The 15,134-nt window shown below is 33.5% G+C and overlaps 1 protein-coding gene across 4 annotated transcripts in view; it reads left to right on the top strand.

Moving 5' to 3' along the window:
* STRN3 (striatin 3) overlaps positions 1-15,134 on the top strand; it is a 104,053-nt gene that overhangs the window by 64,495 nt on the left and 24,424 nt on the right. For 2 of the 4 annotated variants that reach the window (XM_078151401.1, XM_021004236.2), the window contains exons 5-8: positions 1,256-1,432; positions 1,819-1,948; positions 3,205-3,346; positions 8,412-8,522. In XM_078151401.1, coding sequence (XP_078007527.1) covers positions 1,256-1,432; positions 1,819-1,948; positions 3,205-3,346; positions 8,412-8,522 — 560 coding nt within the window. The remainder of the gene's footprint in view (positions 1-1,255; positions 1,433-1,818; positions 1,949-3,204; positions 3,347-8,411; positions 8,523-15,134) is intronic. The other 2 variants (XM_021004238.2, XM_021004237.2) reach the window with 1 other exon arrangement.

Consider the following 15,134-nt stretch of genomic DNA (forward strand, 5'->3'; position numbering starts at 1 on the left):
CTTAACAATAAGTTTATATTTTATCCTATGTCCAGGTATTTTTTAGATGGCTGTGTTTTTATGTATACAGGCTTCTCATTCAATATAACTATTGATATTATGTGATCGTAGACATTCTCTTTTGTGGTTCTGAATTGATAAATTATCTCGATCTATATTTGGCATTGGAGTCTCTATACAAAAATTTATAAGCTTACTAAACAGAAAATGAGAAATAGAAACCTACACTTTGGTATATTTTGTTTTTGTTTAACATTCTGATTCTCTAAATATTTTGCCAACTTATTGTTTTGGACTTGGTGGGTGGTTTCTTTTGATTGGGTAATTTCTTGTCCTTGGACTTGTAAGAAGCTTTAGCCTTTCCCTTTCCATTCTCTCTTAGCATCAGCTCAGGTGGCTTAAAGCCTGCAATTTTGTGACATGACTTTTATACTGTTTTGGTTATAGCTTCATGTATTTCTTCTTTAAATAAATAAATAAATTTTTTCTTTCCTATTTGCAAGAAGTTCTGTGCTGCTTAATATTTTAGCCTGTGGGGTTGAAGGGAAGGAAGGAACTATGTTGATTTAAGTTTGACAGCCATAAAATTTTAAGGATGTTTTAAGGCACTAAAAAGAAACCAAATTTCAGTGAACAGAACAAGGAGTAATTAATTAGATCAACAGCAAATCACTTGGCTATGAGCTACCTCTAAAGGAAGGAGCTTTTTCACATTTCTTTGAACTAGAATTTTCTGTGATGAGATTTTATTTGTGCATTTTATGTTAGATATCACATTTTTTGAAAATCTTCCTTTTTTCCTACTTTATCACCATTTTAGATACTACCCAATACAGAATTTTTTTTCTATCACAAGGTAAAATATTCTAGTCGTGCCACGAATAAACTGTTTATTCCTGCCAATACACTCATCCTTCAAAACATTTCTGGCTTTTTATTTCTGGGCCTTTGAACAATTGGGGATTGATTCCCCCTAGCCTTCCATATGGAACTCTGTGTTATGTTGTGTATGTGTACAAGTATACATACACTATTGGGCTCTTGTTTATAACTTACCCTGGGAGAACATTGGATAATAAAAAATGCGAAGGAACAATTTTACTATTCACTTGGAAAACATTTACTGAAGAGCTGGAAGGTATATTAGGCACTGTGAAGACCTCAAGCCAATTAGTACTCTTTTAAATATTTCGTTATATGTTCTAATCTTGTCATTGGTTCACATTTTTCAGGATTGAATGTCTTTCCTCAACAGGTATCTTCAGGAAGTAGGTTACACAGATACAATATTAGATGTACGGTCTCAGAGGGTGAGATCATTACTTGGACTCTCTGGTTCGGAACCAAATGGCTCAGTAGAAACAAAGAATTTAGAACAGATTCTGAATGGAGGAGAATCTCCATCTAAGCAAAAAGGACAAGAAATCAAAAGGTATGATACATGTTTCTAAGATTTACATTCAGGAGTGTATGATAAATATAATTTTTATAAACAGTTATTAGCACTTTGTGTGCTAGGCAAGTCCTAAATTTCTTCAAGATAGTCTTCATTAGAAGTTAATATGCTAGTTTTAATTCTTACTCATTATTGTGCCATAATCAGAAGTAGCAATCTGTGGACAGGAAAACAGTTGGTTTGTGTTTTCTAAATTTGATCATTTATTAAGTAATTTAATAGGTACATGACATTGTGTCAAGGATATGGACAAAAATGTTGATACACTGCCCTTTTTTTTTCAGAGAACTTTAATATTAGTAGATTAATAGAGAGTGCTTAATTTAGTCAAAACCAATGAATTTATCTTTTTTTCTTTCTAGGAACACTGGTGATGTTCTTGAAACATTCAATTTCTTAGAAAATGCAGATGATAGTGATGAAGAAGAGGAGAGTGATATGATTGAAGATCTCACAGATGGAAAAGAGAAACATCGGATGAATAAACACAAAGTAGAGACTTAATTTTATATGCTCACGAACTAGGCTACATATATACTCATGCATTTCAAATATTTTTATAGAGCTTTTATTCATGTATTTAATCATCTAATTATATAAGAGGCTTTTAAATATCCAGCTTTAGGTCACTTTCCTTTTTGGTTTTGTCACCAAAATTGTCATTGTCTTCTCTTGGTCACCTTCATTTCAAGTTTATTTGCATGTAGTAGGAGCTGTACTTACCACTCAGCTGCTGTGCTACTTAGCTGGATTGTGTAGTAGGGGGTTTCTTTCTGTAGTAGAATATATTATGTCCTTTGTCAGGGATAGTTCTACTTCTCTTACGTTTACCTGCCACTAGAAAAGGAGTTTTGAATGGCATTTGCTTAGTTTAGCAAATTATCTGTAGATTTTTATTAGTGCTAGACTGTGTGAATGAGAATCCTGAGTCATATCCTGGCACTAATACTCTTCTTTTATATCTTGAGCAAATCTATTACCCCCTTCTCTGGGCTATAATTTACACATGAGTAAAAAAATAAAAACATTGGGATACTACGTATTTGAATTCCCTTCCAAATTCAGAAAGTTTTGAGGCCTATGTTAATGATCCCTTTAATTGGTCCAGAAAATTGAGAATTTTACCAAAGAGCTATCTCCAACTTTAGGAGTAAGATGAAATTATGGAGAAAAGGTAGCAGTGCGCATTCGTGGCATCTTACAAGGGCCACAGGTGAATTATGTTTGCATGTTGTAAGAAGGGGGAGGGTGGGGGTGAAAAAACCAGTGTGGTTGAGAGACTATACTCTCAAGAAGTATTTTAATATCTGTTGTATTTTTTTGAGTTACCTAGAGTAAAAAGGATTTTACTGCTCTAAGGAACCTGCGCTCTAAAATACAGTCTGGGGGGCACTAGGTGGCGCAGTGGATAGAACACCAGCCCTGGATTCAGGAGGACCTGAGTTCAGATGTGGCCTTAGACACACAACACTTACTAGCTGTGTGACCCTGGGCAAGTCACTGAACCTTATTGCTTAGCAAGCGTGGGCCATGGCGCCCCCCCCCCTACAGTATGGAGCTTATGCTCCACTTAGAAAATTTGAGTAGTATGTTACTAGTACTAAAAATTGTCATTCAGTCAATAAGCATTAACTTTCTGTGCGGTAGACTCTGTAACACAATATATTTCAGGCTAAGTGTTTGAAAATATTAAAATATACTATCTCTCTAAAAATTCATGAATTTTGTGGGTCTTGGTCCATTTGCAGATTGGTAATGAAGGCTTAGCAGCTGACCTTACTGATGACCCAGATACTGAGGAAGCCCTGAAAGAATTTGATTTTTTAGTTACTGCTGAAGATGGAGAAGGAGCTGGAGAAGCACGGAGTTCAGGGGATGGCACAGAATGGGGTAAGAAGATAAGATAAAAGCAAATAATATTTGAAGGAAGGGAGCAATCCAATAGATGTATATATTGGAAAAAAATTTTGTGAGATTGAGTGTATGCATCCGAATGTGTGGTTGGAGTTAAAATGGATAGCAAAAGATAGTACTGGAAAATTTCAAGGTAATATATCTTGATGTAACAACACTTAATGTATAGCTTTAAAAGATTTTGTTTTTTACTTGAAAGATTTGTTTTAGTATTGGAGGAATTATTGCTTTCCTCTCAGCAATATCTTTTATTCTATAACAATTGTCAATTTTAAACATTCTCATTTGGATCAATTTGGGAAGTAATTTATGTTCTTCAGATTCTTAACTCTTTTTATATTTCATATTGATATGGTGTAGTTTGTCCTTACAGATTCGAAAGCAGGTGAAATTACTAAATCTTAAGTTTCTGTTGGTCAAGAATTAATGATATTCTTTTATCAAGATATTTAACTGTTAATACCTTAGCCAAAAATGTTAACATGCTTCTGATGTCAGTTGTCAGGAGTTAGACTATCTAAGCATATGAAAATTACATGGTAAAATTATGATCTGACTACTTTGTAATTTTACTTGGGATATATGATAAACTCCCTTTAGGCACTAGATTTGGTGTCTCTTTTGTTGTTTATATTAAGTATTTGCTTATATAAAATTTTTTGGCTTGATAGAGAAGCAGCATGGTATAATGGAAAGGAGTACTATAAACCAGCATTTGAATCCAGCTCTCCTGACTCTGCAACACTTAATACCTGTGTGATTCTGAACAAGTCACTTAACCTCAATTTTACTCATTTTGAGATAATGCTTGTACTACCTATCTCACAGGGCTGTTGTGAGGAAAGCGTGTTGTAAACCATTAAGTACTATGTAAGTGTGAGCTGCTATCATTATCTTATTTTTATAGCAGAATAAGTTAGAATTTGGTTACAGAGTTTTAAAGGAAAACTTTATTGGTCAGTATTATAATGTGTAAGTCATTAAACATTGTCCATGAATGTTAACTGTTATTACAAGAGTGAGCAATTTTTTGTTTTTTGTTTTAAAGTTGCCTTTATGGTTGTTTGTAAACCATTTATATAAAGGGCTTCATTTCTCACAGAAAAATCAATATTATTTAGAGCAAATGGAATGAAACAAATGGTATAAATTAGCTATAAAGATAAACTTTCACACATAAGTGGACAGAACCTCCATGAGGTCTTTCAGTTTACCCCCACTCTTATTCTTTAATGTAGTTTTCCATATGGCTAGTTGATTCTTGAACTATCTACGCAGGTGGAGAGGAGCAGAGAGGCACAACTCAAAAGCAGGCATGAGAAAGTGATACCATGAATGCCCATACTCTTTCCAAGTAATAGATAGCATCATTATTTAAACTAGCCAAATACAATTTTAGTCAAAGTTGCATTTTTTGAACTCTTTCTACACAGATGACTTTTGGTCAGTGGTGTAGGATATAGTCTGTTATATTTGGGTGAGAGAAAAGGCAAATTGACCTTTCAGCAAAGGAGTTAATCAGTAGAGTGATTGTAATAGTCCGTAAGAACAGGAAAGCAATAACTATTTCTGTTTACTTCTCAATAATTGAGAATTTAATTTTGTTAATGGTTTAAAGCATAATTATCATCTCAATTTTTTTCCCTTTCAGGAAGCACTTTTAAAGTATCTTTAAAGCACTTTGAGTTCTTTGGAGAGGAAAAAATTTTGAGAATAAATTTTGTTCTCCTTAGTCCCTATACCAAACAAGGAAACATACTTTGTAAATACAGTTTGTTTATATTTTTTCCAAATTAATTACATATAAGAGAAAATGTCCAGAAATATTTTTAATAAATATTTATAAACTTGATTTGGCTCTATTAATTTGTTACTTTTTGCATTTAACAAGAAAATATTTATATAGCTGTTTATGTTGAATTGACTTAATAAAATGGTCTGTTTATATGTAAGTAGACAGTTTTAGTTTTTGATGGTGCTGGCTGGTAAAGCTACTGAGTTGTGTATAGCAGTAAATATTATCAGATATGTCCTAGTAATAATAGTAAGGATAATGACAATAGCTGGCAATTATATATTACTTAAAGGTTTACAAAGCGCTTTATATATATTTTCTTATTAATTATATTGTCCCATATAGAGACATCTACTTGTATTGTTAAGCATAATTTCATTTTATTTGCTTATTTATTTTTGCACTCTAGTAGTCCATTTGTAAAATTTGATGAAATTCAATTTGGAACCTTTTAAAACATGATTAGATGTTTTCTCTTATTTAGCTATTTTATTACATATTTTAATTTTATATTTTTTTCTTCTGTCAGCTGTGTAGCATAACTTAACTTTAAAATTTTTATACAGTTTTCTCCCATGTAAATATGTTAACCCTGCAAATGCCTGCTGTTGCATCCCTGATTTTTATTATTGCTTTATAGGGACTATAATTTTAAGTGCTTTATTTTTCCCCCTCCCCACCCTACCAAAACATCTTTTAAGCTGATTGATGAAACAACATTGTTCTAAAATCTGATTGATACCTGGATGTATATTATTTAAATTTCATAGAGGATAGTTTGAAATTTTTCATGCTTCAAGAAAAAAAAATGAAAGATTTAGGCCATGTCTAAAAAAGTCTGCCTTTTACTCTACTTTGGCAGTCAGAAATGCCATTATTAAAATTCCATGTGTTTAGTTGCGTTGAATTTTCATGGGTGTAACTTTTGTGTACATTCCATAATCGTGTTCGCCTTAAAAAAAAAAAGAAAAAGAAAAAAGTAAAATGGCCTGAAGTGGTACAACCTCATTTCTTGATTTTTTTTCTTCCCCCTAGATTTTTTAAAAAAGGATTAACAGTGTAGAAGATTATGATGCCTCTTCCTTTGTGCTCTTATCTATTTCTTATAAGCAATATCAATCAGCAGTTACTCACCAGGCAAGTTTCAGGATGTTGTCTGTGCACATATGCATTCACCAACATGTTCCTTATATTGCAATAAGTTTAACTTTGAATTTTTGAGAAAGTAGGTTATTTTGCAAATGATGTTTATTTTTCCCCTTCAGCTTATTCTTATATATTGCCTTTTGCTTTTTCACTCCCTTTTGCTGCTTTAGTTTGAGCTACTCACAGCTTTTTTCTTTCTGCAAAGAATCTATCCTAATTGGTCAAATGTCTCATTAATTTTTTCTACCTTATATAATTTCTGATAAATATTATGCCACTTCTGTTGAAACAACCGCCCTTTGGTTTCTATTGCTGATTTTTTTTTTAATGTGATTATCCAAACCTTTGTTTGGGCTTATCCTACTGTCACACTGCTCTTAAATGACTTTTTTAGGTAGGAATCTTAGCTTTGTTAAAGCTGATTGGATTCTTTGTAGTGTATTTATCAAGAAACTTCGTGTGAGATAACCTGTCAATTCAGTTTTTACTTTGGGTTAGTCACATTAATATACTTGATGCCTTTGGCAAATGTTATAAGGGAATTTCACTCTTTTTAGGATACATTCAAGGCAGCAGTGTAACCCATATAACATATAGTTACTCAGATACTGTGTCCACAAGAAGAAAAATGGCTTTCAAAATGGTCTGAGATTCAATTCAAGTTTATTTTTCAAATTCTTAGGTTTGTATTACCTACAAACCAGATACTCTAAGTAGTCTTTTAAAAATATCAGTTGAAAGGCTGCATCTCAAATAAGGAAACTGGGTGTTTTGTATATGGATCTTAATTGTCCAAAGTATTTTTTTGTCCTTTTTATCTAGAATAATTAAAATGCAACATCACTAAGCAAATTTAAATTTACAATTTTTTGATAACTTTGAAGGGAAACCTTCATAATACAGTTTAAAAAAATTTGTTGTTTATTTTTATTATTGCTTGAATTTTCAAAATTTAGTAAGTTCTTGTTCCCTAAAAGTTATCTACCTTTTTAGTCCTATAATGTATTTTGATATAATTTGGTTTTCTCTTTTTGCTACAGGCTATAATGATATAAACTCACAACTGTGATTCCATTGCAGGATATTTTGTCAAACCTTGTAATAACTGGGCTGTTTAAAATCAACCAGCAATCTTTCCCCCTCCCCCTGCCCTTCCAACATCACCAGTATTCTAGTTATGTTTAAACAGACTTACTCTTTTCCTTACCACTTCGTTCCCCCTAAAATGTTTCTTCCACATTTACTTAACAGTAACTTTTTTCCAGGCACAAGTTTTAGCTAATAAAAATATGGATTTGTGGATGGCCAATTAAAGGTGCTGAAATTTTCGTCTCTAATAAATGCACATCAGTGTTTATTTTCACATCTCCCTATATTTCACTGGTCTCACCCCCAAAAAAACTGTGATCTAAAAATATTCAACAGTAGAATCTTGAGAGTTTTTTTTGCTAACTTTAGTAGTAGACCTATGGAAGAAGGTAATGAGATGTTGAACTATTTTGGGTTTGTGTGAATGATTTTATGTTATTTAAGAGGCTTTACTTTGGAACTGTATGTTTATTATATTGGCCATGATAACTTCATTTGTAGAGCTGCCTCTGCATGCAGAATAAAAGGGAGAGAGGGTGCATGATTACTTTCATCAACAAAATGGCACTGACATATACTTAGCTTGCACTTTCATGGTTAGTACGCATGAAATTCATTTATTTGCTTATGATGCTGGCTGAATAATTTTTTTATTAACACTTTTCTAAAGATGCAGTAATCTAATTTGGGTAGCTTTATATTTTATTTCTAGTCTTGGTTCATTGGTGCTTCAACAGCAGCGGTATTCAGAAAATAACTATTCCCAAATTTTGATTCATAAAATTAAGTCAAATTTTAAATGTTAAAATATTTTAAAATTTGGAAAACTAACATACGGATTTCATGCTTGAATTGTGAATAACAAGGCAAAGACTGCACCTTTAAATATTTTGAGTATAATCTAATAGTACATTTTGATGATGATTACATAAACCTATATAACAGTTGATTGCCAACAGCTTGCATTGCCAACTGCTGATTTTTTTTCTTTTAATAATATGCTGCATGTAGACAAAGATGACCTGTCCCCAACTGCTGAGGTTTGGGATGTAGACCAGGGGCTAATAAGTAAACTGAAGGAACAGTACAAGAAGGAACGAAAGGGGAAGAAAGGGGTCAAGAGTAAGTGCAGATATTCTGACTATTATAATGTAACTTTTCATATTAATATTGAGGAAAACATTTTCAAGTTATATTTTTTTTGTTGTTTTTTGTTTTTTGTTTTTTGTTTTTTATGTGTGTGTGTGACATTTACTGTTTTTTCATAATGGGGCAACCAACTTTAAACTTTGTCTGTTGTATGACATCTCAAGTTCATATGAGCAAAATTTAATATATCGTTAGTGAAATGGAGAAACATTGAAAGCATATCCAATTGGACAGGGATAGAGGGCAGAAACAGTTATTTTCCAAATCTTAAACAATATATGAGATTGGTCATGAAATTAAAAAGTTAGCAGTCAGTAAGAACAGGAGAAAGGAAAACCTGTTAAATAACTCTTCTCACCTCTACTCTTTCCCTTCAACCTTAACTGTTAATATCCTTTGTTTCCTGTAGATTTTGGGATATAGAAATACCAGGAGCAAAATGATATTTCCTGCCATTGCTTCTGCGTGACTTTAAAAAAAGCTATCATAGGTAGTATCCCCAATATAAAACCTTAAGGGCTTGCTTACCAGTTATATACCTATGGGATTAATGTGAAGTCCTACTAAATGTGATCTGATGTTAGTCACTGATAAGTTCATCATTGGTGATGTTTATCATGAAAATTTTAACTATGTTTATAAAGTAAGGGGGAAATTGTCCTTAATCAGCTTTAAACTTAAATTTTTTTGCACTGTTTTTAGTGTCCTTTGACTCCTATTCTTAATGTGTTATTCCTGACCATTTCAAAAGGAAAAATAAAATTACGTGAGAAAAGTAAGGGAACACAGCTTTTCCAATCAACAGTTCTCAATAACAAATATTTGACTCAACAAATATTTAAATTAGATTAGGAAATGGTAGGTGTAATTTCAAGAATGAGAGAAATTTCACTTTGGAAATGGTTAATTTTTTTTTAGAGGGTAGGATAGGTACTAGAAGCTTAATATTATTGAAATTTGACTTTTTTGCATTTTCCTTGCTATAGACTTAAGTTGTTGCTATGTGCTAGCCTCAGTTATTGCATGTTGATTTAAGAAACTTAAAAATTAGAACTTCAACAATTCTGTAAGAAGTTTCAACCCATATAGCAAAATGCTTATTTTATTTTAAAACAGTGCTGGGCTGGTGCTGTATTCAGGCTCTAACATCACTTATTTATAATTTGTGCATGATGAGTGTTTAAGCGGTTTTGCATGATTAGTTATTTTAATGAAATTAGGATTAGTTTGGAGAGGCTAAGCTTTAAGAGAGTTATCGTCTTTGACTTTTGGCTTACATGTGGAAATTTTAAGCTGAAACATATCTGTTCTCAAAATGTTAAGTGATAATTTCATTTCTTTCTAATCCTATTTAACTTGATACATACCTGACTATATATACACCTATGTTAAAATATGGAAATTAAACATAAACAAAAGAATGTGGTTTTGACTTAATTAAAAGCTAGTTTACTAGAACAGTTTGTTACTGAGTCACGTATAAAATTTAAATTTATTTGATTTTTCTATTGTCTTCTTGACCCTTCTCCCAGTTTTCCTTTTTACCTTCTCTTTGCTTCTTCTTACCTAGCTTTGGACAAAAAAGTAGGAGTAAGTATTCTTACCCTGTTATGACAGCTTGATGATTTTTAGGCCAAGTTCTTTATCTTCTTGCAACGAGTCCTCTCTTTTAGACTCTTCAGAGCATATTGGTGTATAATTTAACAGGTACAGAGTAAGATAAAGTTATTGAACTAAATGGTTAACTTGATTACTTTTCCTATCTTTAAAAAGAAAATTTTAATAAACAGTGTCTTTTTTTTGGAGTCACTTGTTTTGAGTTCGCAAGATTTTGATATTCTTAAATTCTTATGAAGATACATTTTTATCATATTGGCAGTTGAACATACATATCTGTCAAGTTTATTTTTCCAAGTATAGCCTTGATCATATTCCTTGATCATAGGTTTTCAGTGGGGTTAAAATTAAGTGAATTCCCAGATAAACGAAACATCTTTCAGATAACTTTCTTAACATTCTGTGACCAAGTCACATGGTCCAAAGCCATGGTGTAGTCTCATCTCCTTTGTGGAATTTCTGTAATTGTGAATTAATTCTGCTTTTCAGGGTATCAGCTCATTTTTCAGAGTTAGTTACTCTATCCATGTGAATAAAACTCTTTTTTTGAGTGGATGTTTTGCAGTCTGATTAAAATGCTCAAATTTCACAGGCTCATCTGGAATTCTTCTGACATTGGTTTTCATATGTTTGAATATTAAAAGTAAATTTCATTAGTTAAAGTTACCTTTTCCAAAGTTTTCTATTCTATTCTTCATACTGTCTTGTTCATGAAAGGCAGTTTTTCTTCATTGCAGTGGAAAAGTGATCTCAGGTCCTTCAACTGAGTAATAAGGTGTGTCTTTTTGGGAGGACTTTGTTTCTTTTCTGACGCTTAATTAGGTTGCTTTGCATCAATTGTTTTGTTAGTTCTTAGTGGTATTTAATTTTCACCTTCATTTTCTTTGTAGCTTCAGTGGGACAGATCCTGTTTACTTGTGTGGGCTTGAATGATCCTTAAAACTCTTATCATTCTTTTAACAGCCAGCACTGAAGTGCTGCAGCTTGGGGCAGCTAGGTGGTGCAGTGGATAGAGCCCAGGCCCTGAAGTCAGGAGGACCTGAGTTCAAATCCAGACCCAGACCAAACACTTGACACTTAGTAATTGTGTGACCCTGGGCAAGTCACTTAACTCCAGTTGCCTATTTAAAAAAAAAAAGCTGCAGCTTGTGTTTCCTTAAGAAGCACAGGATTAAAAATACAAGAGAACAATTCAAACACATGTGCATAGCATTAAATCTAGCCCTTAATGGATGGAGACTGAGTTAAAGGTAGGGAAACCAGCTTCTTGTCAAGGTCAGACACAATATCAGAATTATTGCTTGTCTCGTTATTAGCATGCTGTGATAATTTATTCTAAGGCTTGTGTCACAATAGTTTACAATTTCCCTAAAATTCTATTTTAATTATATGTGAGTTGAATTGTTTTGAATATTAGGCTTATGTAGCATTTTGAAAAGTCATCACTAAGGAAATTTCTCTAGACTTTCATATGCATTCGACTGGATACACTTGAATATAATCACTTTGCCTTGGTCTGTAAGAATAACTATTAAAAGAAGAAATTCAAACACATCTGTATTCGTAGTGTTGTTTTTTGTTTTGTTTTTGTTAAAGATTCTGAACACCTTAGTGGGAAAGAAGAATTGGCAATTTATTATTTTTATATTTCTCTTGATGTCACATCATAATCAAGATCTTATTTACTTGATTATCTATATTAACACACAATATTGCCTAAGCCTGGATTGCTGGTGGAGAAATAACACTTGGGAAAAATTAAATTTTTTCCTTTATTTATGAGTGCTCTTAGCCACAGTCCTCTTCTCTAAAACTCAAAAATCACAGTAATTCATGAAGTCTTTCGTAATTATCCCCATGATGTATCTAGTATTCCATCTTTAAGAGCCTATATTTTTTTTGTTTGGATATGGCTTTGAAAATTTTCCAGAAAAATTAATAAAACTTCAATGTTTTGATTATTCTTTCTTGACAATGCCTCTTACTCCTTACCATGAAATATTTGTTGACTTCCAACTGTGTTAATGGCACTGTTTTCTCTAGGTTTTTATAAACTGATAAAATTGTGAAGGAAATTTGCATAATTGTTAGTATAAAACTGATGCTTTTTGTACCCTTTTCTTTATTCATTGTAAATATTCTTTCAGTGATTGTTAGTATAAAACTGATGCTTTTTGTACCCTTTTCTTTATTCATTGTAAATATTCTTTCAGTGAGGGAAGAATGCTCACCCCTATGAACCACTTGAGGTTTGACAATTTAGTAATGATTTAAATAATTTTGGTGGCAAGTCAAAAAGCCTAAGGCAGGGCTTCTTAAACTTTTTCTGCTTGCAACCCCGTCACCGCTTCTTAAACTGTGGAGTCGCTACTCACAGTTTACAAGTGCGGGCCTAAAGCCTGTATCTTAAGTAGTAAAAACATTTATAAAATTATAGGCTTTATAGTATGAATGGCAAAGTCCATTCTCCCTTCCAGCTCTCCCCCTGTTTTACAGATGTGGATACCATCTATCCCAAAGAAGTTCAGTGACTTTGTCAAGACAATGCAGGTAGAATGTGTTTGAGCCAGGATTTGAATCAAAGTTCTGAGACTACATAGCTCATTCTTGCAATTACATCATGCTACTCCATACTTTTCTCCCTCAATTTGTCTTCCTTCTCTTTTAACTTTGTCATCTTCTAACTTTAAAGTTATTCTTTTGCTAGAGTGAGATATATATTTTGCCAGTTCTCTTTCTGCATAGAGAAAAAAACAGTACCTGTGAAATATCCTGAAATTGTTTACTAGTGCTTTAAATATTCTGAAAAACTAGTTGATGAAGATAGAAAAGGAGCCTAGTAACTGTTTCATCATTCTGTGCCTTTTTAGCAAGTTTAATAAACAAAAATTTCTTTTAGTTTACTGTTCTGAACTAGCATAATAGTAATTCATCTGTTTTCTCCTCGTTGGGCTGTTAGGTTTTCATAGCTCTCAGTGTTGAACATATTTGTCTGCATTGCTTATGTTCTCGTTCTCTCTCTCTCTCTCTCTCTCTCTCTCTCTCTCTCTCTCTCTGCAATTGGGGTTAAGTGACTTGTCCAGGGTCACACAGCTAGTGTCAGGTGTTTGGTCTAAGGTCGGATTTGAATTCAGGTCCTATGGACAGCCGATGCTGTATCCACTGTGCCCGCTTGCTCTCGCGCTCGCTCTCTCTCTCTCTCTCTCTCTCTCTCTCTCTCTCTCTCTTACTAGCTGAGTGACCCTTGGCAAGTCACTGAACCTCTGTTTGCCTCAGTTTTTCTCATTTGTAGAATGAGGATAACAGCAGCTACCTCCCAGGGATATTGTGAAGATTAAATTATATAATATTTGAAAGTCCTTAGCACAATGCCTGGCTTGTAGTAGGTGCTTAACAAATGCTTATTACCTTCTCTTTTGCATAGCTCTTCCTCATTTAAATCCACTTCATTCTCAAGTCAAGACATCACCCTCATGATGTCATTGGTCCTCATCAAGAATGAAGGGTAAAGGGGCAGCTAGGTGGTGCATGGCCCTGGAGTCAAGAGGACCGAGTTCAAATCTGGCCTAAGACTCATAGTACTCATTAGCTGTGTAACTCTGGGCAAGTCACTTAACCCTAATTGCCGCACGAAAAAAAAAAGTGAAGGATGAACAACAACATAGGCATCATTTGTTAAAGATAACATGGTTGACCTTAAATCCATAGGGCCATTGAAGGTTTCAAGGTTCCTCAGAGGTTATCTAGTCCAATACTCTCATTTTAAAAATGAGGTAAAGGAGGCCTATAGAGGGTAAGTAAATTTGTTGAGAGTCGCACAGTAGCAATGCTGTAATTAAAACCTAGGTTTTCTATTGTACCATATGTTTTGGCATTCTGCGCTAGCTGATCAAAGAACCAAATCAAAGAGTGGTTGGTTTTTGAATTCTGGTTCTGTTTATACCTCTTTGCCTTTGTGTTTTGTTTTGGTTTGGTTTTGCTAGGTGGTGGGGTTAAGTGACGTGCCCAGGGTCACACAGCTAGTGTTAAGTGTCTGAGGCCAGATTTGAATTCAGGTTCTCCTGACTCCAGGGCTGGTGCTCTATCCACTGTGCCACCTAGTTGCCCATGCACCACCTAGCTGCCCCCTGTTTGACTTTGGACAAAGCAATTGAATGTCTCTGTTGACAGTTTATATTTGTATATTTTTCTCTCATAGGATTCTTTATTTTTAAGTGAAATGTGCTTATAAAGCAATTAGGGCATGCTTAGAAGGGAAAAGCTACCTTACTTAGTTCTTCCCTCCCCCTTTTTGAAAGATAAAATAATTTTTTCCCTCTCTTAGTGTGTAATCTTTTCTCAATTTGCTCAGCTTCCCATTCATTTCTTTGTATAAAGACAACATTTGTGAATTTTCATCTATTTTTACTCCACTATTTTGTTTTTTAGAGGTTTTGTCTTTGACTTTTTACATTTTTTTCCCCAATTATATGTAAAAACATTTTTTAACAGTTTTTCAAAATTTTGAGTTCCAAATTCTTCCCCTTCCTTCCCTTTTCCCTTGACAAGGCAAGCAACTTCATATAGATTTTACATGTTGCAGTCATGCAAAATGTTTTTAATGAAAACACAGACAACAACAGAAAAAGAAAAATAAAGAAAAATTAAAAGGTCAGTCCTTTCTCTGGAGGTGGATAGCATTTTTTCATCTTAAGTCCTTTGGAATTGTCTTAGAATTGTCTTAGATTGTTGGGGAGGAGAGAGTGAGACTGGTAACTTTGCATAGCCCTACCTCATTTAAATTCAGTTCACTTACAAGCCAACACATCACTTGCCCTATGTCATTGGGCCTCTTTGAGAACAAAGGGCAAGCAATAACAAACAGGGATCATTGTGCTGCTGAAAATAGCTAGGTCGTTCACAGGTGATCATTGTATAGATATTGCTGTTACTGTGTACAACGTTCTGGTTCTGCTCACTTCACTTTTT

Source organism: Phascolarctos cinereus, unplaced genomic scaffold (assembly GCF_003287225.1).
Source record: "Phascolarctos cinereus isolate Bilbo 61053 unplaced genomic scaffold, phaCin_HiC Scaffold_3;HRSCAF=262, whole genome shotgun sequence".
NCBI classification, from domain to species: Eukaryota; Metazoa; Chordata; class Mammalia; order Diprotodontia; family Phascolarctidae; genus Phascolarctos; species Phascolarctos cinereus.